Source organism: Lichenostomus cassidix, chromosome 19 (genome assembly GCF_008360975.1).
Source record: "Lichenostomus cassidix isolate B80296 chromosome 19, HeHo_3.0, whole genome shotgun sequence".
NCBI lineage: Eukaryota > Metazoa > Chordata > Aves > Passeriformes > Meliphagidae > Lichenostomus > Lichenostomus cassidix.
This window is the reverse complement of record NC_139499.1, coordinates 5,634,846-5,653,675: the sequence shown is the minus strand read 5'-3', so window position 1 is coordinate 5,653,675 and position 18,830 is coordinate 5,634,846. Positions and strand designations below refer to the sequence as shown.

At 52.5% G+C, this 18,830-nt stretch overlaps 3 protein-coding genes across 3 annotated transcripts; 2 read left to right on the top strand and 1 right to left on the bottom strand.

The window, feature by feature from the left end:
• The first annotated feature begins 2,999 nt into the window (after window positions 1-2,999).
• Window positions 3,000-5,647, top strand: CHCHD2 (coiled-coil-helix-coiled-coil-helix domain containing 2). The gene is made up of 4 exons (XM_085078166.1): window positions 3,000-3,183; window positions 3,782-4,028; window positions 4,637-4,787; window positions 5,324-5,647. Exons 1-4 carry the CDS (start codon window positions 3,134-3,136, stop codon window positions 5,332-5,334), a joined length of 459 nt encoding a protein of 152 aa, XP_084934292.1. The 5' UTR covers window positions 3,000-3,133; the 3' UTR covers window positions 5,335-5,647.
• A 1,274-nt stretch (window positions 5,648-6,921) lies between these two features.
• PHKG1 (phosphorylase kinase catalytic subunit gamma 1) lies at window positions 6,922-14,073 on the top strand. Its single transcript, XM_085078164.1, has 10 exons — window positions 6,922-7,252; window positions 9,326-9,449; window positions 9,744-9,919; window positions 10,203-10,257; window positions 10,882-10,947; window positions 11,112-11,275; window positions 11,798-11,888; window positions 12,695-12,848; window positions 12,931-13,056; window positions 13,760-14,073. Exons 2-10 carry the CDS (start codon window positions 9,367-9,369, stop codon window positions 14,009-14,011), a joined length of 1,167 nt encoding a protein of 388 aa, XP_084934290.1. The 5' UTR covers window positions 6,922-7,252; window positions 9,326-9,366; the 3' UTR covers window positions 14,012-14,073.
• A 724-nt stretch (window positions 14,074-14,797) lies between these two features.
• On the bottom strand, window positions 14,798-18,761 carry SUMF2 (sulfatase modifying factor 2). The gene is made up of 9 exons (XM_085078165.1): window positions 18,624-18,761; window positions 18,279-18,435; window positions 17,525-17,639; window positions 17,006-17,050; window positions 16,679-16,829; window positions 16,361-16,416; window positions 16,014-16,098; window positions 15,389-15,548; window positions 14,798-15,027 (listed from the first exon to the last, which is right to left on the bottom strand). Exons 1-9 carry the CDS (start codon window positions 18,679-18,681, stop codon window positions 14,922-14,924), a joined length of 933 nt encoding a protein of 310 aa, XP_084934291.1. The 5' UTR covers window positions 18,682-18,761; the 3' UTR covers window positions 14,798-14,921.
• Between the last annotated feature and the right edge of the window lie 69 nt (window positions 18,762-18,830).

Genomic DNA, 18,830 nt, shown 5'->3' with positions numbered 1-18,830 from the left:
CGGGGCGGGGGAGGCGGGGGGGCGTGGCGTAGCGCCCCCTGGCGGCCAACTGGAGTCCCTGCAGCGTCCCCTCACGGCCCCGCCAGCGCCCCGCCGCATTCCAGCGGGAAAACGGCCTTTTCCAGCAGGAAAAACGGCCTTTTCCAGCAGGAAAAACGGGCTTTTCCAGCAGCAAAAACGGCTTTTCCAGCAGCAAAACCGGCTTTTCCTGCAGGAAAAACGTCTTTTCCAGCAGGAAAAACGGCTTTTCCTCACGTTTTCCCCTCACATCTGGGGCGCGGGGGACACAGGGCAGTTCCGAAAAAATGCTAAAAGAGTCCTGACGGCTGATGTGACCCTCGGGGATGATGTGTCACTTCACCGGAGCTAAGGCGATGTGAGCCTCAGACTCATTCTCCAGGTGTTTCTCCATGGTTTTCGGGCAGAGCCAGCCAAACCGCCGCGTCCTGCAGACGCACAGAGGGCCTGTTACATCCCCCAAGTTCACCACGAGACTTTTTGTGATGTGCAATTTGGACAAACGATAGGAGAAGTGCATTAAAAGTTTGTTTTTCCTATGGCACGCTCCGCCTGGCTCGGGAGCAGCTGCTGCTGGATTCCCCCAGGAATTTGGGGAGAATTTCTTTCTCAGCTTTGGGAGCTTGCGGCTTGCACTTGAGCAATGGGATTTCATCACTTGTTTCCCAGATGTGCATTCTGCCACACTTGGTCACAATCAGACGGACACAACCCAAAATCAGGGCTGGATCTTCTTTCTTTCACACATTTCTATCAAAAGCAGCATCACTATCTGTCTGGTGGTTAAAGAACCACTTCATGCCTGTGCTGTACCCACACAGAATTCATAGCAGGTGAAAATAAACAATCTTTGCTCGCTGTAAACATCACCACCACTACCATCATTGCTGATTTTTGGGATGGCCACCACTCGTTCTCGTGCCTTTCCCAAATCCTTGTGCACAACGGCATCAGCAGACGCGAGGGTGAGCCGGTACAAAATGAAGCTCGGGAGTTTTCCCAAGGAAAGCAGGAGGACAAAGCACAATGGCACCATTCATCCCGCCGGCGGTGCCATCCTGCCCTCATTGTTCTGCAAAACAAAACAAATCCGAGAGGGACGCGGTGGCAAAATGACTTCAAGCGTCAAGAATCCCTCTGCCAGCACCCAAAAAAAAAAAACCAAAAAAAAAACTATTAATTAAAAAGCGTTGGGAAAGCCACTCATTAAGAAACGAGTTGCCTGAACTCTAGAAAAAGGAAATTATAACTCCTGCCTTCTAAGCCGTGATTTGCTCTCAGTGGGAACAAGGGACAATGGGAAAGGAGTGGAGATAACCGAGATGGAAGAGGGTGACCAAAAAAAATAACAGATGTACTAAAGCACACGAAAAAGAAAGCACTCTCTCCCATAGGTTTGTATCTTGGCCCTCAAATAAGATGAGGTTTATTCAAAGCTTTTCTTTTTTATGAAGGAAATGGACGTGTGGGATGTGTGTCCCTGGTAGCAGCAGCAGTGGAGGAGCAGGGCTGAGCTCTGTCTTGCCCTGCCAAGCTCCCAGGAGCCATCCGTGGGCATCCCGGGCCAACTGCAGGGGAGAAAGTGCCAGGGCTGCAGTGAATTACTGCCTGTGTGGAGTGCTCCACTCATAAAGCATCACAAAAACCCCAAACCCAAACCGGGGGAGCAGCCAAGATGGACAGAGGCCAAGAACCAGGGAGAAGAAGCTCTCAGGGATGAGTTCCTGCAGCAACACCAGCAGTCTGAACTTATGCAGATGTCCCTGTTCTGAGCAGGGTATATAATTTATATTTATCTCCTAATAATTCTGACGCCAGCAGCTGCTTTTCTGAACTGTACTTCTGCTCTATAAACTCACAATATTAGCACTCCATCAGACAACAGTTACATCTGCTGATGTAAAAGATGTTGAAATGCCTGGTCTTTCACCTCCTTTATAAGTGAAGAAACTGTGAACAAGCAATTTTTTGTCATGAATTAGCATGACTGGTGACTGTGGTGCTGCTGTGTATAGAAACAGCTTAATGAATACCATAATTAATAAATTCATTCAAAAATTCATTTCTCCAAGTAGACTCAGCCCCTGGATGGGGATAAGGGGGCAGGAGGGAGCCTCACTCTTTTTCTGGGGTGAAAAATCACAGAATCATCACAGAATGGTTGGGGTTGGAAGGGACTTGTGGAGATCATCCTGTCCAAACCTTGTGCCAAAGCAGGGTCACCTGGAGCAGGTGACACAGGGTCACATCCAGGTGGGTTTGGAAAGTCTCCAACCTCCAGACTGCAGGTTCCAGAGCTCTGCCACCCTCAGCGTAAAGAAGTTCTTCCTCATGTTGGGGTGGAACTTGTTTTAGTTTATGGCCATTGCTCCTCATCCTGTTGCTGGGCATCATCAAAGAGTCTGGGATCATCCTCTGGCACCCCTAGGGGATATTTCTGTGGATTGAGGGGATTCCCTCTGAGCCTTCTCCAGACTGAAATCTAAAATCGGTAACTCTGCTGAAGGGCTGAATTCTGAGGAGGTTTTCGAAGCTCCTCCACAAAGGATGATTCCCTTAAGGCTGAAACACTTCATCGCAATTTAGGTGTTTATTGAGGCTGAAGGTCCCACAGGACGCGGGTTTATGGTTATTTAGGTGTTTATAGTGACCGAAAGTCCCACACAGGCGGCGGTTTATGGCCATTTAGGTGTTTATTGTGATTGAAGATCCCACAAAGGCGGGTTTGTCGCGATTTAGGTGTTTATTGTGACCGAAGGCCCACGAGCGCAAGTTTATCGCGACTTAGACCCTTATTGTGGCCGATGGTGCCACAGGCGCGGGTTTAACCGCACTTTAGGTGTTTATTTAGGTGTTTATTCATTTGCTGTGACCGCAGCCCTCTCCGCCATCGCAGCCGCTCCCGCGCGGCGCCTCAGGGACACTGAGGGGGCGTGGCCTCCTGCAAGCCCCGCCCCGCGCGCGGCGTTCCGGAAGTGACGCCAACACGCGGTGACCTTCAGAGGCGGCGAGCGGGTGTTGGGTCAGGCCGCGCCGCTCGGTGCTTCCTGCGCTTCCCTCGGCGCCGCTCCGTGCTTCTCCCGCTTCCCTCTGCGCCTCTCCGCTCCCCGCCGCCATGCCCAGGGGCAGCCGCAGCCGCACGTCCCGCGTGCCGTCCCCCGCCAGGTGAGGGCTGCCGCGGCGCCTTCCCTCCGCTCCTTCCTCCCGGGTCCGCGCAGGCCGCGGCGGCCTGGCCGCCATTGTGCGGGCGGGTGACGCACCTGGGTGGTGGCAGTGCCCGGCTGGTTTGAGCTGGGGTGGCTCTGAGTTAGCGGAGCGCGGTTGGGCGCTTTGGGGGGATGGAAGTGGGTCTGCTCGGCCGCAGGGCCTGCATTTCAGTACCCTGTTAATTAACCGCTTCTGCGTTATATGTAATTTTTCCGCAAAGTAGCCCTGTTGGAACTGGAGAATGACTAGGCGTTAAAACAGGCAGAAAGAAGCCTGTAATCCTGACCCTGTCTTGCATAAGCCGCTCACCAGAAGCACCGAGTTCATGCCTGCAGAGTGTAAAAGCAGTGTGTGTAATCCCAGCGTGATCCTTGGGGCTTTCTGTGCAGCGCCGCGAGCTGCACTTGTCGGTCCCTCTGTGTCCCTTCCAGCTCGGGACATTCCGTGCCTCGCAGGAGGAACGGTGGACTCCTGGCCCTGCAGCCACGTGGCCTCTGCCCGGAGTGTTTAGACTGATGATGATGATGAAATGAGGTTTCTCTTTGTGTCCTCGCAGCCGGGCACCCCCGATGAGAGCCGCGTCTCCACCGCCGGCTCCTCGGGCCGCTGTCCCCGCAGCAGCTCCGCCTTCCGCCGTGGCGACTCCGGCGCCGAGACAGCCGGGACTGATGGCTCAGATGGCCTCAACTGCTGCCGGGGTGGCCGTGGGCTCGGCCGTGGGACACACCATCGGCCACGCCATCACTGGAGGATTTAGTGGAGGGAGCAGCCCTGAAGCTGCCAGGCCTGACATCACCTACCAGGTGAGGCAAAGCACAGCTGGACACCGACTAAGGGGCACAGCTGACTTGGCAGATCAGCTCCATGTGGGCTGAGGGAGTTGCTAGAGTCTTAAACACCACGTGAGTCACGGCTTGCGTACTTACAGGCTTTATATAGTCTACAGACTATATATATATATATAAAAAATTATATCTAGTCTGTAACTACTGACTGAATCTCCAAGGTAACTCGCACTCACCATGAGTCATCTTAAAAAGAGTTCAGAGAGATGCAAAAGTGATGTGTGCTTGTGGCAAGGTGGTAATGTTATTTTCTACTGTATTAGTCCTCTGATTCAGGCAGGAATTCCATATTCCAGGCCTGATGGTGGTAAGACCTTTGCCCAGGTGCCATCCAGGGGTACCTGAGCATATCCAAAATCACCCAAGTGTTTGTAACTTAACTCCTGAATGTGTCATTCCACTGCTGGAAAATGATTTTGTACTTCAGTTCTTTACTTGTTTTCCATTTAAAAAGGCAGATTTTGACTAAGATGCAGGGAAGAACCCTCAGCAGGCAGTGTGGGGTTGGTTTGGCTTTGTAGCTGGAGCTGTTGGAAAGGTCTTTATGGAATCACTTGCTGTTTCAGGAGCCCCAGGCAGCTCAGGCTGCCCAGCAGCAGCAGTATGGTCCTTGCCAGTATGAGATGAAACAATTCCTGGAGTGTGCTCAGAACCAGACTGACCTCAAGCTGTGCGAGGGCTTCAGTGAGGTGCTCAAGCAGTGCAGGGTTACTAATGGTAAGTACACAGTGCTGACAGGCAACTGTTCAATGGGATAATCAGTAAAATCATCATGGAAATGCTGTCCTGGGGTTTCAATCCATCTGGTGAAAGATGGGGAGTGATGAAGGTGCTCTGAAGTCAGGTAAAGCAGCTGCTGTTCTGTTGGGCTTCATGCTTGAGTCCTGTGGCTGGAGGTGATGGGGTGGACAGAGGGTGAATTCCTGATGGTTTTGTGCTGGTGCATGGTTTGAAGACAACTGGGGAAGTTGCAGCGGCACATTTGGAGAATTAGCAGAGCTCTGGGGGCTTTTGGCAAGGACAACAAAACCATCCTGTCCTGGCAGGAAGAAGGTTGCTGTGCACCAGTGCTCTGCTGATGTCTGCAGCTCAGAATGTCCCAGCAAATGGATGAGGGAAGGGGGGGAACACCCTGACAAATCTTACGGCAAGGAAAACCACCTTCCATTTACAGATCTAAAACCTACTGAGATAACTCCTTACCCTTCCATTCCGAGATCCAAAACGTACTGAAATAACTCCTCCTCTTTCAGGTTTGGCCTAAGCTTGCACAACGAGGCTGCTGCAGATCATCTTGCAAGAACTGACCTATGAATGAAAAAAAAAAAAGCTTCAGTAATAAAGTTTAAAGCTGTCTGGTATCTCGTTAGTCCATATATTCACACTCTCATCCCTGTGGCTTGACTCCTGCCATAGCTGCCTCTGATGTGATACGACTTCACAGCCGCAATTTAATTTAGCACAAAATGGATGAGTAAATAATAAAGCAGAACGAGCTAATTTGGGTTTAACTGGTTTTGCTGGTTGTAATGAATGTATGTAATGTGGTTATAAATAAACTTTTCTCTCTGGAAGTACCTTGCTTTAGTTGAGTGCTGGAGTTGAGCTTGAAGGGTGGGGAGGAGAGAGTTAATTCTGGCAGGGGTGGTTCTGCTTGCCAGGCTGGAGCTGGAGTTCAGGAGTGTTTGTAGCTCAGTGGCTGTGCCTGTGAGCTATCTCCTGTTTGAGCTTTTGAACCCCACAGGCAACTTCTGATGAAGATGGGAAGGCTGTGACTGCCTCCACTCTGTTCTGCGTTCAATGAATCTTGATTCCCCCAAAAACCTCTGTCATAACTTTAAAACAAGCTCTGTGTCCAGATTCAGGGGATTCTGAGCAATGATTTCTCTCTGCCATTGTGCAAAGGCTGGCACTACCACAGCTCTGCACTTCTAAAGTAACACAATCTTGAGTCACACTCAGTTCCCAGAGGCTGAAGGTGTTTCAGCCCTATCACAGGATGAAATATGAGAGGATGATCTTGTGGCCTTTCCCTCCTGCCTGGCTCAAGCAAGTGACAAATCCACTCCTGCTACCTGAAAATAGTCATCACTATTTTAAAAGTATTTATTGATGCAAAACCTCCCTTTTCCATCGGAGGGAGCAGCCATGTCATGCCTTGTTTAAATCCTTGGAGCTGATAAAGTAAACACCCTCCTGGATAGGGAGAAGACTGAAGTCTAGATAAGCTGTACTCCTGCCAGGAACTGTGGTGGGGAATAACCATGCTATGAAACGAGCAATTCCTGTTAAAAATACTTTCCGTAGTATGACCTATTTTTCCTGAAGTCCTGTTAGCTGTTGGGTGTTCTGCCTGTTCCAAAGCCCTTCACCTTTGATCGGCAGCTCCTGAAGTGAAAAGATTAAATCAGTGCTCAAAAGGGAGAAGAGTCACCTCACGCGCGGGGGCTGAGGACAGAACTGCCTGTCCTGGTGAGCTTTGCCTCTGCTGATCAAGCTTCCCATCGCATTTCTGGGATGTTTCACCGTCCTGGTGAAACTGAAATAAAACCCATGCAGGGTTTGGGCCGATCTGTGACAGGACGAGAGGGCTTTAAGAGACCGGGTAGAGTCGGTATAGATATTAGCAAAAAAATCACGGTTTGGGTGGTCAGCCATGGGGATATGTTTCCCAGAGAAGTTGTGGAGTCACCATGCCTGGAAATCCTCAAGAGGCGCCCGGAGCTGGCGCTGGGTGATGACTGGGTGGCTCAGAGGTGACAGTGGCAGCGCTGGGAGCGGCTCACCTTAAAGGTCCCTCCCAGGCTCCACAATTCCGCGATTCCCCGCTGGCAGCCCCTCCCGCAGCCCATCCCCGCCTGCCGCCCCGTGCCGCGGGCGGGCGGCCCCAGCTCGGGCCGGCCCCTGCTCCGGCCAGCCCCACGGCAACACCCCCGGGGAGGAGCGGCCGGGGCCGGCCGGGGCTCGGCGGCAGAAGGGTTAAACCGGGGAAGTCCCGCAGCTCCGGGGCGGCCCCCGGCCCCCCCCTGCCCCTTGCCCGGCCATGCCCGCCCGGCGCCCGCCGCTGCCAACTCGCGCTGTGCTTTCCGCGGGGCCGGGCGGCGGCGGCCGGCCCTGAGCGCTCGGCTCCCGGCGGCTCCCGGCGGCAGGCCTGGGCCCAGCCCGGCGCTGCCCTCAGCGAGGTGAGGAGCCAGCGGCGCTGAGGGGAGGCTGTGTGAGGGAGGTGTGTGAGGGAGGCTGTGTGGGGAGTCTGTGTGTGAGGGAGGCTGTGTGTGTAAGGGAGGCAATTTGAGGGGGCTGTGTGTGTGAGGGGGCTGTGTGTGTCAGGGAGGCAATTTGAGGGGGCTGTGTGTGTGATGGGGCTGTGTGTGTGAGGGGGTTGTGTGAGGGAGGCTGTGTGTGTATGAGGGGGCTGTATGTGTGTGAGGGAGGGAGGCTGTGTGTGTGTTTGTGAGGGAGGCAGTTTGAGGGGGCTGTGTGTGAGGGTGGCTGTGTGTGTGAGGGGCTGTGTGTGTGAGGAGCTCTGTGTGTGTGTCAGGGGGCTGTCTGAGGGGGTCCTGCTCCGGAAAACTCCCGTGCTCAGCGTTCTTTGTCTCTGGCTCAGCGGCGGGAGGGTCGGGCCGGGAACACCCCGGGGCTGAGGGAGAGGGGCCGCATTGCCCTGCCGGCCTAAAAACTGCCTTCAGCTTGAGCTTTGCGCCTTTATCCCAATGGGTTGTTGAATTTCCTTCTTCCTCCTCAAAGACCCCCCCGTCTGACAGCTGCAGGTGGCGGGCGATGCCCGGCGCCTCTCCCTCAGTGTTCCTCAAGGCAGAAAATCCCCTCACGACCCCCTGTGCCCCCCTGCACTCTGATAAAACCCCCAGTGTATCCGGTTAGTGCCCTGCACCGGCTGCTTATATAATTCCGGGGTGTTTTAAACAAACTCCCGGGCTCTTCCCTGCCGGGACAAGGCAGCACACAGATTCCAGGCTTCTCCCGGCAGTGCTCCGTGGATGCTCCCCAGCTCCAGCCTTTCCCCTTCCCCAGAAAACCAGCCCTTCCCCACAAAACCAGCCCCTAGGACCTGGATTTTTCAGCTTCAAAGACAACCAGAGTTTTTGGTTATCCCCCCACTTCAGAGATATTTTATTTTCCCTACTTCCTGATCCTGCCTCTTGTTTGTGATTTCGGTTTGGTTTGGCATTACTCACCGTATTTCCAACAGCTCATGTTTTGTAAATTAAATCAAACTCGTGGTTTTTTTAGAAATGCTCCAGTCTGAGTTAGACATCCCTGGCAGCAGCAGCCAAAACACCACATTGGTCTTTGAAACCAGGTCAGGACAGATAAACATTGCTAATGAGATTTCAGTGTACTTAGGGATGCCAGTGCCCTGGCAGAGTTATTGAGAGGAGGGCAAAGGAAAGCCCACAGAACTGGGGATCTCCTGCCCAACTCTGTCTCCTTCCAACCATCAAACTGTCACCCTAAAGGGACAATTTTGCTGCCCAGGCTTGTAAGAGCTGCTTTGCACCCTAAGTGCTTGGACTCCGTGTATGGGCACACAAACAAGCTGTATAAACCTCCCCCCTCGAGCCTGAAATAGGAAAAAGAAATGGAACAGGAGCCTTTCAGGAGTTGTGGAGGCTGCTGGCAGCTGCACAGGAGTGGCTGAGGGAGCTCTTTCAGTTGCTGTCCTTACGCTGGCTCAGTTCCTGCTGTCCCCTGTCCCTCTGTCCCCACCTGCACCCTGACCCAGCCAGCCCCTTTTGCTGACTCACTGACCCTCACCACCTCTTTTTCCTTCTCAGTTCCTTTCCATTCCCTTTAAACACTGTTTTCCCCTCCTTATTCTCAGCCAAAGACAACTTAATCTTAAAATTAATAAGGAAAACGCAATGAAAAGAAATAGAGGCAGATTCCAGCTTCCAGATTGCACTTGGGGTGGTGGTGGTGTGGTGTTTCTGGGAATGGATGAGGTTTGGAGGGGCTGCAGCACTTCCCAAAGCCTCAGCCCCAGCCAGGCTGGTTCTGCCCCTAGGGACAGCTAGGCTATGGGGGAATCCTGCAGGATTTCTCCTGTTCCCAGTGGGATCTCCACAGCATCCCAAAGGCAAAGCTTGGCTTTTCCAAGCAGGAAAATACCCTCTTTGTTTTTTGGTCCAGGATCATCCTCCTCATTCTTCCTTCTCATGGTTTTCTCTTCCATAAGGGATCCAGGATCCCAGCCCTTGGGACAGTGACTGTCCATCCTCACTCTTTTTTCTTTGCAGCCCCTTTCTGCCCTCAGAGTGCTGCCTGACAGGAGCCAGAGATGACCAAGGAAGAAGATCTACCAGACTGGAACTCATCCAAGGAGTTTTATGAAAAATATGAGCCGAAGGAGATTTTGGGCAGGTAAAGTTTTTTGTTTCTTTTTTTTTTTGGCAAGCAGCTTGTTTTGGTTTCAGACACTCCAGTGCCAGATAGGAACAGCATTCCCTGGGAATCTGATACAAACAGGGCCCACAGGCAGCATGGTGCTAAAAATAGCATGGAACAGCACTTTCCATGAACTCAAAACCTTCTGTCCCACCGAGACAGGGTGACAGAGCGAGACCCGCTCGTGCATGAAAATCCCAGCCAGCCCAGGTGCCGGTGGTTGGGCAGGCAGGGATGGAACCCCCCTTTTTTGCCTGTTGTCCCTGGCAGGGGGGTGAGCAGTGTTGTCCGGCGGTGCATCCACAAAACCACGAGGCAGGAATATGCCGTGAAGATCATTGACATCACGGCAGGGAACATCTCCCCCAAGGAGGTGCAGGAGCTGCGGGAAGCCACCACGAAGGAGATCGACATCCTCCGGAAGGTCTCGGGCCACCCCAACGTCAGTAAGTCAGGCCTTGAGTGTCCAAGGGGGTTTTCTTCCCTGGTTATTCCTCAGGGTGTCCCCAGGAAGGGTTTTTGGGGTGAAACCCTTGGATGATGCAGGGCACCTGCTCTGAGCAGCTTGCTCTCCCTCCACACACACCCCAGCAGTGCCGCCCATGTTGTCTCCCAACCACAACACTAATGAGGATCAACTCCTCATTAACTCAATTAGCAGTTTAATCAGCAGTTTTTAGTCCACTGATGGACAGGAACACTGCTCACAGCCCCTATGTTTTTTTGCAGTCCAGCTGAAGGACAGCTATGAATCCAGCACATTCTTCTTCTTGGTGTTTGACCTGTAAGTACCAGCTGGCTCAGCACGCTGGGCCCACTCCCTCTCTGCAGATTGGTCCCAGCTTTTTATGGCCCAAAAATGGCAAAGTAGGGGGACAACCAGGTCTTGCTTAAGGTAGAATCAAGCCTTGATTACTGCAAGCTCATTGCATCCCTGCTGCCAGCACTGTTTTCCCTCCGTCAGCGGCTCAGCACTGCTCGGGTTTCCCTGTAACCTTTGGTGAGCTGTCATGCATCCCTAAAGGTTATTTATATGCTCAGTGGGACCAGGGTGTCTGCAACACCACAATTCCCAATGCCAGGGCAGTGCAATGGATGTCAGAGGAGTGGGATGGCACTGGGAGAGCCCCATCCCTACCCCATCTTTGATAGCTGGACTTGGTAGAGGTCTTTTCCCACCTTAACAAGTCTGATTCTATCTGAAACATGCCCTCCTCAGGCACAGCCTTTTCTCCTCCTGCCTGGTATTTTACTGAATTATATAAAGGCATTTTTACCCCTTTTTATGGAAGTTATTTTGTGCCCTGGGCTGTTAAGGGGCAACAACCCCTGGGTGATCCTCCATGGGCACTCAGGGCTGGTTTGCTGTTGCAGCTCTGCCTGACTCTTTTTCCCCTCCCTCATGCAGGATGAAGAGAGGGGAGCTCTTTGACTACCTCACTGAGAAAGTCACCTTGAGTGAGAAGGAAACCAGGTAAGATCAAATGCAGAGGGGTGAAAATCACCTTGCAAGAGCAGAGCTCGGCTTTGAGGGACAACCTTGCAGCCAGGGCTGAGGGCACTGTCCCTGTCCCCATCCCTGGGCTTGTGGTGCCAGTGGATATTTGGGATAGGGGATGAGCTGTCCCCCATCCCCAGGAAGATCATGCGAGCGCTGCTGGAAGTGATCCAGTACCTGCACTCCATCAACATCGTCCATCGGGACCTGAAGCCAGAGAACATCCTGCTGGATGATGACATGAACATCAAGCTGACAGATTTTGGCTTCTCCTGCCAACTGAACGAGAATGAGAAGCTCAAAGGTAGGGGGATTGCTCAAAGGAGGGGTGGGAGTGATGCCACCCAGTTGTGGCAGTGCCTGTGGCGAGTCAGTGAGGTTTCTCCAGCTCCCCTGTCACCTGTGGGTGCAAACTGTGCTGGTTGGCTTGTGCTGTCCTGCTCACACAGTTTCTGCCTCCACACCTCTCTCCTTGCCATGAATAAGTTGCTGCCCATTAGGAAAACCATCCTAGTCTTTCCACTTCTTTTTTACTTCAGTTGATCCTCATTACGCCATCCACCACATTAAATAATCCCCAGCATTATTTCCCTCAAATCCTACATGCAGAGCCACATATCCAACAACAGGCATCCCCTCCCACAAGCATCCATATTATTCTCTTTGCTCACTTTTTAATTCACAAAAACATTCACCAGTGGGATGCACAAAGGTTGCAATTCCTCCCTGTTAGCACCATCCCTGCAACAATCCCACCTTGGGCTGCCTGGGGATGGCACCTGGGTGGCTCAGGGGGATGCTCTGCCCTGTGTCCTTGTCCCCACAGAGATCTGTGGCACTCCTGGCTACCTGGCCCCTGAGATCCTGCAGTGCTCCATGGATGATGAGCACCAAGGCTATGGGAAGGAGGTCGATATGTGAGTAAAGCTCTTCCCCTCCACCTCACCTTTGGGCTGCTCCCAAAACACAAATGTGGTGTGAGACACAGCCAGAAATGTGCTGATGGGGACCTGTTGGAGTGTTGGGAAAGAATTAAATGATGCACCAAAAGTCAATATTGGTGGCTGTGAGGGGTTGCCTGGGTCATCAGGGGGCTCTGGCACAGAGCAGTGGGAACAACCCCATCTCCCCACTTTGCCTCATCGGGGAGGAGGGAAAGCAACACTTCTGTTCTTAAAAGTCAACTTGGCTTGAGCTCTAAGACATGGGGTTTCTAAACACACCTTGTGCAGCCCCTGTGAGAGCAGCCAGCTCAGCACAGCCCAACAGAGCTCTGCAGGGACTTTGCCACCATCTCTGGTGGCTTCATGATCGGGGGTCTGCAGTGGTCAGAGCTGTGACCAAGCACTTGAAGCACCCTGGGGCATTTTCAGTTCGAGCACCACTGTTTACCTGCCATGCCAGGACACCTGGTGCTCCACAGCACTAGGGCATCCAGCCTGGCTGCCATCAGCTTGTCCCACCCTGCAGCATCCCCTCCCTTCCCTAAAAAACCCTGGAAATGCAAATACTCTATCTCAAGGCATCTTCCTGCAGCATCCAGGCAGCAGCTCCCCATCAGCTCCAGCTGTGAGCTCAGCCCCACTCCCCAGGCACACGCAGGGCAGTTCCCTCCTGGTTTTCCAGACAGAAAGGCAGGTGTGGGCACCCCTGGGGTGCAAATCCAGCTGGGTGCCCCTGGGGTGTCCCTGGGGTGCTGGAGGGTCCGTGTGGCTGCCCACAGGTGGAGCACTGGGGTGATCATGTACACCCTGCTGGCCGGCTCCCCACCCTTCTGGCACCGCAAGCAGATGCTGATGCTGCGCATGATCATGAACGGCGATTACCAGTTCAGCTCCCCGGAGTGGGACGACCGCTCTGACACCGTCAAGGACCTGGTAGGTGCTCAGGATGGGACAACTTGGAGCAGGGGGTGTTGGAGGTCCCTGGGATACCTGAATGGATGCCGTGCCCTGGCAGATCTCGCGGTTCCTGGTGGTGGACCCGCGGCAGCGGTACACGGCGGGCGAGGCGCTGGCACACCCCTTCTTCCAGCAGTACGACACGGAGGAGGTCCGGCACTTCAGCCCCTTCCGGAAATTCAAGGTGGGGATGAGGCTGGGAGCTGCAGGAGCCAGTGTTGGGATGGGTTTTCCAGCTGAGCTGGGAGAAACTGGGAGTTTGGCAAGGCTGATGGGGCTGGGATTTGGGAGGATGCAGCAGCCTGGTAGAGACCACTCTGCAAGCAGACTTCTCCTCCTCTGGGCTTTCTGGTGCTTCCTAAGGGCTTTTTCACAGAAGGGAATTAAGTGAGAAGGGAGAAAAGGCCTTTAATCTCCAAAAAAAATATTAAAAGACCTGGAGTGTTCAGCCTGGAGAAGGCTCCAGGGAGACCTTAGAGCAGTGTCCAGTGCCTGAAGAGGCTCCAAGAGAGCTGGAGAGACAGGACAAGAGGGAATTATAGAGGGCAGAGTTAGATGGGATACTGGGAAGAAATTCTTCCCTGTAAGGCCCTGGCACAGGTTGCCCAGAGAAGCTGTCCTGCCCCATCCCTGGAAGTGTTCTAGGCCAAGCTGGACAGGGCTTAGAACAACCTGGGATAGCGGAAGGTGTCCCTACAAGGGGTGGAATGAGATGGCCTTTAAGGTCAAACCATTCTGTGATTTCCTGGCATGAACCCCTGCCCTTTGCCAGCCCCACAGGGACTAAACTGCCAGGCACGGGGTCACTCTGGCCATTGTGGGAATTCCCTGGATCCCATGCTGCTGTGGGAATTCCCTGGAATCTCAGGCTGTTCCCTGTGCCACAGGTGATCTGCCTGACCGTCCTGGCCTCGGTGAGGATTTACTACCAGTACCGGCTGGCGAAGTCAGTGACCAGGGAGCTGGTGGTCAGGGACCCCTACGCCCTCAAGCCCGTCCGCAAGCTCATCGACGCCTGTGCCTTCCGCACCTACCGCCACTGGGTGAAGAAAGGGGAGGCCCAGAACAGAGCTGCCCTCTTTGAGAACACCTGCAAGGCCATCCTGCTCACCCTGGCAGCTGAGGAGGAGCTCTTCTGATCAGTGCTGCCTCAGCCCCTGGCTTGGCTCGCGGTAGGCGAGTAAAATCTTTGAAAACAAAATGGTGATTTCTGAATTTTTAGATTTTCTTTTACTGGGCTCAGACCAGGTGCAAATGCAAACCATGCAGACAGCTGGTGTGTCCCACTGTATGGTTGGAGAAGCCATCTTTTAACACAGCCATAACCAGCTGCAGCTCCCCATGGGAAGGCTCAGCCCTCAGGCACCCCCAGTGGTTTTTTGGGACAGTCAGAGTGCCCTGAGCAGTGTCCTTACCCCCCCCCATGTGCTCAGGGCTCCTGGTCCCATTGGGTTTGGTGCAGAGCTCATGCACAAGAGAGTTTGTGTTGGTTGTAACTCCTGGGAGAGGTGGGGCTCTGGTTTGTGTCACCTATCACACACATCATTTTGGCACTGCTCAAAGGCCAGGAAAGGTGTCCTGTTTTACTCCTTGGGAGGCTCAGCAGGAAGGTGGGACTTCCCAAGAGAATGAGAACTGATTATGAATCCCCTTGCAGCAATGTGTCCCCTTTGCTTCCCCTCTGGCAGCTGCCCCTCACAGGGGGCTGTGGGTGTCCCCTCACTGGGGCTGCAGGTCAGAGCAGCTCTGGCCCAGTCCCACACATGCACCCCTGTGCTTACTTAACATGGAAAACAACAGCAGAGCTGGGATATCTCCCACCCCAAAAGGGTGGGACAGAAGGACCCTACAGTGTCCCCAGAAGGACACTACAGACAAACCCCTGCCTGCCATTCCCAATTGTTGCTCCCACTCAAACCTCCCAGTGCGAAAAGGCTGAAAATATTTATTATTAATTTTTAAAACAATTGGGGTTTAATGGAAGTGACATCTGGGGGTTACTGTTCATCTCCACAGGAGAAAATGCCTCAGGTGTTGCCCAGTGAGCCCTCAGAGCTCAGGTTTGGTCTGGCTTTTCCAGGCTCTGACAGGAGGGATGTCGGCAGCGCAGCGGAAGCTGAGGTTGTCAGAGGCCGAGTCTGGTGTGTTCCCCATCCTCACAGGGAAAAAGAGACCCAAAATTAGGGATCCTTCCTAATTAACACATACCCCTAGTAAGTCACAACCCTCACAACCCTAATGTGACCTGCTAGAACAGTCTAGAAACACCTTCTACTTCCCCTGAATAACTTTGAGAAAAGCATTTCATTATAAATACCTGCTGGAAAACACACGATTTGAGAAGCAATTAAGAATGAATTTATAGCAGGGGTGTTTTTAGCAATATTTTAGCCATCTCCTTCTCAAAAAAAAAACCACATAGGAACAAACAAACATCTTTTAAAATAAACCCACATTCCAAACAAAACCAACCCAGAGGAAATCCTTGTGAATCTTGTAGCTCTGCTCAGACCTACCTGGTGGTGACACGAGCTCTGTGGTTTGCAGAACCATCTGCAGTGTCAATCCACGAGGCTCCTCTCAGCACCTGCATGTTCTGAGCCCTGGATGCCCGTCTGGGAGCCAGGAATGCTGATGCTGTCCATTCCCAGGTGTTTCCCAGCAGGTCGTAGAGCCCTGAGATGGGTTTGTGGCACAGTTAGGGGAGCAGGTTTGCAAGGGCTGCAAATTTGGTGCATGGGAGGGGGCACAGTATTCAAAGCATCATTCAAGAGCATGGTTTCATGGTGAGGCTGAAGGAATTCCTCCCTGTATTTCAAACTTTAATTTGTCTCATCGTTTCCCATGTGCATGAGGACATGGCAGCCAAGCAATATCCTTGGAATTTTTGTTGAATCACACCGAATTTCAAAATAACTCAGTTCTAATTAAAAAGAGGTGGTTTTGTGCCTGAAGTGCAGTAGGTGCACCCCAGCCAACTCCAGCATCAACCATGGATGTTTCTCCTGGACTTAGTTATTCTAGCCAGAAGTTGATGTGATCCCACACATCCAAAACTCTGCCCCAACTCCAGGATTTGATAATTAACATTAACTGAGGAGGCAGATGCCATCCCCAAAGCAGGCTGAGGGTGCTCTGTACCGTAGCTGTTCTGGGGAGGGAAGGCTGTCACTGGGGAGACGCCATGGTATCCATCCTCAGCCGTGTCCCCTCGAGGGAAGTCACCCTGGGGGAACAAAATCCACTCAAAGAACCACCCCAGAAACAACAGCAAGGCTTGCTCTTCACAGGGCTGTGCTGTAATTTGATTAGGCAAGTAACTTTCCAGTGTAAATTCATACTGGTCAAGAGGGATCACCCACCTGATGTTGTCCCAAGCCCCCTTTTCAAATAAATTTGTGGATGAATTTTTAGAAGCAGTAAAATCCTGGTTTCCCAGGGAAGATGGGCTGAGCCCAGCGTGGGTTGGATGATTTTTAGGATCTTACCTGCCACAGGTTTGTACGGTTTGGCTGGAACTTGTTTCCCCAGGGATACATCCTTTCTGCCAAGGAGGAAAAGACACCTGTTAGCCCTGGATCACTGCAGTTTGTAATCAGGATTTGGTGACTGTCCTTTTCTGCTCAGCTAGGAATACTGAGATTTTTATTAATTTATTTTATTAATTATTCATATTATTACACTCTTGGGCCAAAAGAGGCAGTCCAAACTCTCCCCAGATTAATCCCTGGAATGAGGTTTGGATCTGGTGAACTACCACCACTCAGTGCCTGGTTTGGGAAAAGCTCAGAGCTTGTGGTACATACGCTCCAGTCCTCCCCTGGCAGCAAATTCCCACTCCTCCTCCGACGGGAGCCTCTTCCCTTTCCAGGCACAGAAGGCCTGAGCATCATTCCAGCTCACGTGCAGCACTGGGTAATCCAGCCTGTCCTTTATGCTGGAGCCAGGGCCTGAGGGCTAGGGAGAATTGAAGCAGATTTTAATTCATTTTATAACATTTTCATTACAAAGGGAATAAGGGGTGGAAGAGATGAAGGAATGGAAAATGTTTGCCCCCCATTTTTGGTCAATAAAGTTCAGCACACATGGGCTTGCAGCATGGGGAGGAGTCACCACAGCAGGATTTCACTCACCTGTCTCCAAAAAGCCTTCTCGATGGGCAGCCACCACGGGGCTGACTGGGGAAAGAAATGACACCAGATTAAAGGTGGGCTGGTGACAGCTGGGCAGGTGACACCATCCCACAGCAGGGTGTGTTAGTCTGGGAAAGGCTCAGTGCTGCACTTGGAGCTGGGTTATCACAGGCACTTGGATGGTGCTTTCCCACAGAGCAGAGGTGTCTGCTTTCAAAGTGAAAACAGATCAAGAGGCTCATGCTGTTCACTTTTTCTATTTAAAACTTGATTATTAAAGTACTTTGAAACACATTTTACTTCCTCCCAGCTCCCTGGAGTCCAGTCCAGTGCTCACAGAGGATGGAAAGAGAGGAACACATGAATCAACCCCAGCTCAATCCTGCTGAGGTTCAAAAGCAAAACCACCCCAGACTAAAGAAAAACCTCTGAGAACAGCCAGGCTCTGCAGAGGCAGCTGCTCCTTAGTGGAAAAGCAGCACCACCGTCAGTGAAACTCACTGTGGGATTCAGATTTACCTCCAGTTTTTGGGTGACTTTTTTTTTCAGCTCTTCAGATACGAAATCCTCAAAGACAAAGCTCCAGCCAAATGCTTCTGCTTCTGTTTTGTATTTCTTTTCTCTAACAAACTCCCTGGCATAAATACAACACACACTGGGTAAGAGTTCTTCAAGCTCTGCCCCACAAATCTGCCCAGGCAACAAGTTCAGAGCAAGGCAAAAGGTACAAAACCTACAGACCCCCCAGCTCCAGCTGGTTTGATTTATATTTAACAGATAAAACAGCCCAATGTGCATCTCTTCACAGATTTGTTCGTTTTTATGCAGGTAAACTGAGCCTGTACTCAAATTTCCATAACTGCAGAGAGAAAAAAATCCCTTAAAGGCCAATAAAACCTGTGGCTGCTGTTAGTGGAAGAGGAGAAGAGAGGAAGAAAAGGGGGAGAGAGAAAGAGTAGGGAGAGGAGAGAGAAAAGAGGAGGAGAAGAATAAGAGAGGAAGAAGAAAGGAGGAGGAGAAGAGGAGATGAAAAAGACAAGAAAAGGAGGGGAAAGAAAGAGGGGGGGGAAAGGATAAAAAAGAAAATAAAAGGAAGTATGTTTGCAAGCTACACTGGCAAAATAGTTCACCTCACACCTACAGGGGCGATTTATTACTGACAGACACTTTTTTTTCTGATGAGCCCCAACACTGGCTTTCAGACCCCAGGCACCAGCCCCAGAACACCTGGCAGCCACACTTGCCCCTGCCCCCTGAGGCACGGCGGGCTCACCTGAAATGCCTGTTTGTGACCGGGTGCTTGTCGAGAGCAAACGGCTTCACTGTCACCTCCCTGGCGGGCACCTCCTCGCTCCTCCTCTCCAGGGAGCTGGTTCCCATCTGGAAGGTCCCTCCGGGCAGCTGCACCATGCCCCCATCCTCTGCGAGCGCTACAAAGGGAGAGATTCAGCACAAGTTTAATTTGTATACACGAGTGAGGCGCAGTTCCTGATGGGATGTCCCTGCGTGTGCTAGAGGGGGGTGACAGCGATCGGTCAAAGCATTTTAAGTGCCATTTTCGGGAAGGGATGACTAGGATGCTCGGAGCGGGGGGAGTTGGGGGTGTCGCGGCTCTCACCGCTCTGAGCGCCCAGAAGCCCGCAGCACAGCAGCACCAGTCTCGCCGCCGTTCCCATCCCGGAGCCGCCGCAGGAACGGCGGGGCTCCTGACCCGGAGGTGCTGCGGGCTCGGGAAGCTCTTCCGGGCCCAACTCGTGCCGAGCACGGCGGGTGGCTCAGGGACATCCGCTCTGCAGGAAAAGGGGATGTCTGTCACATCCCGGCT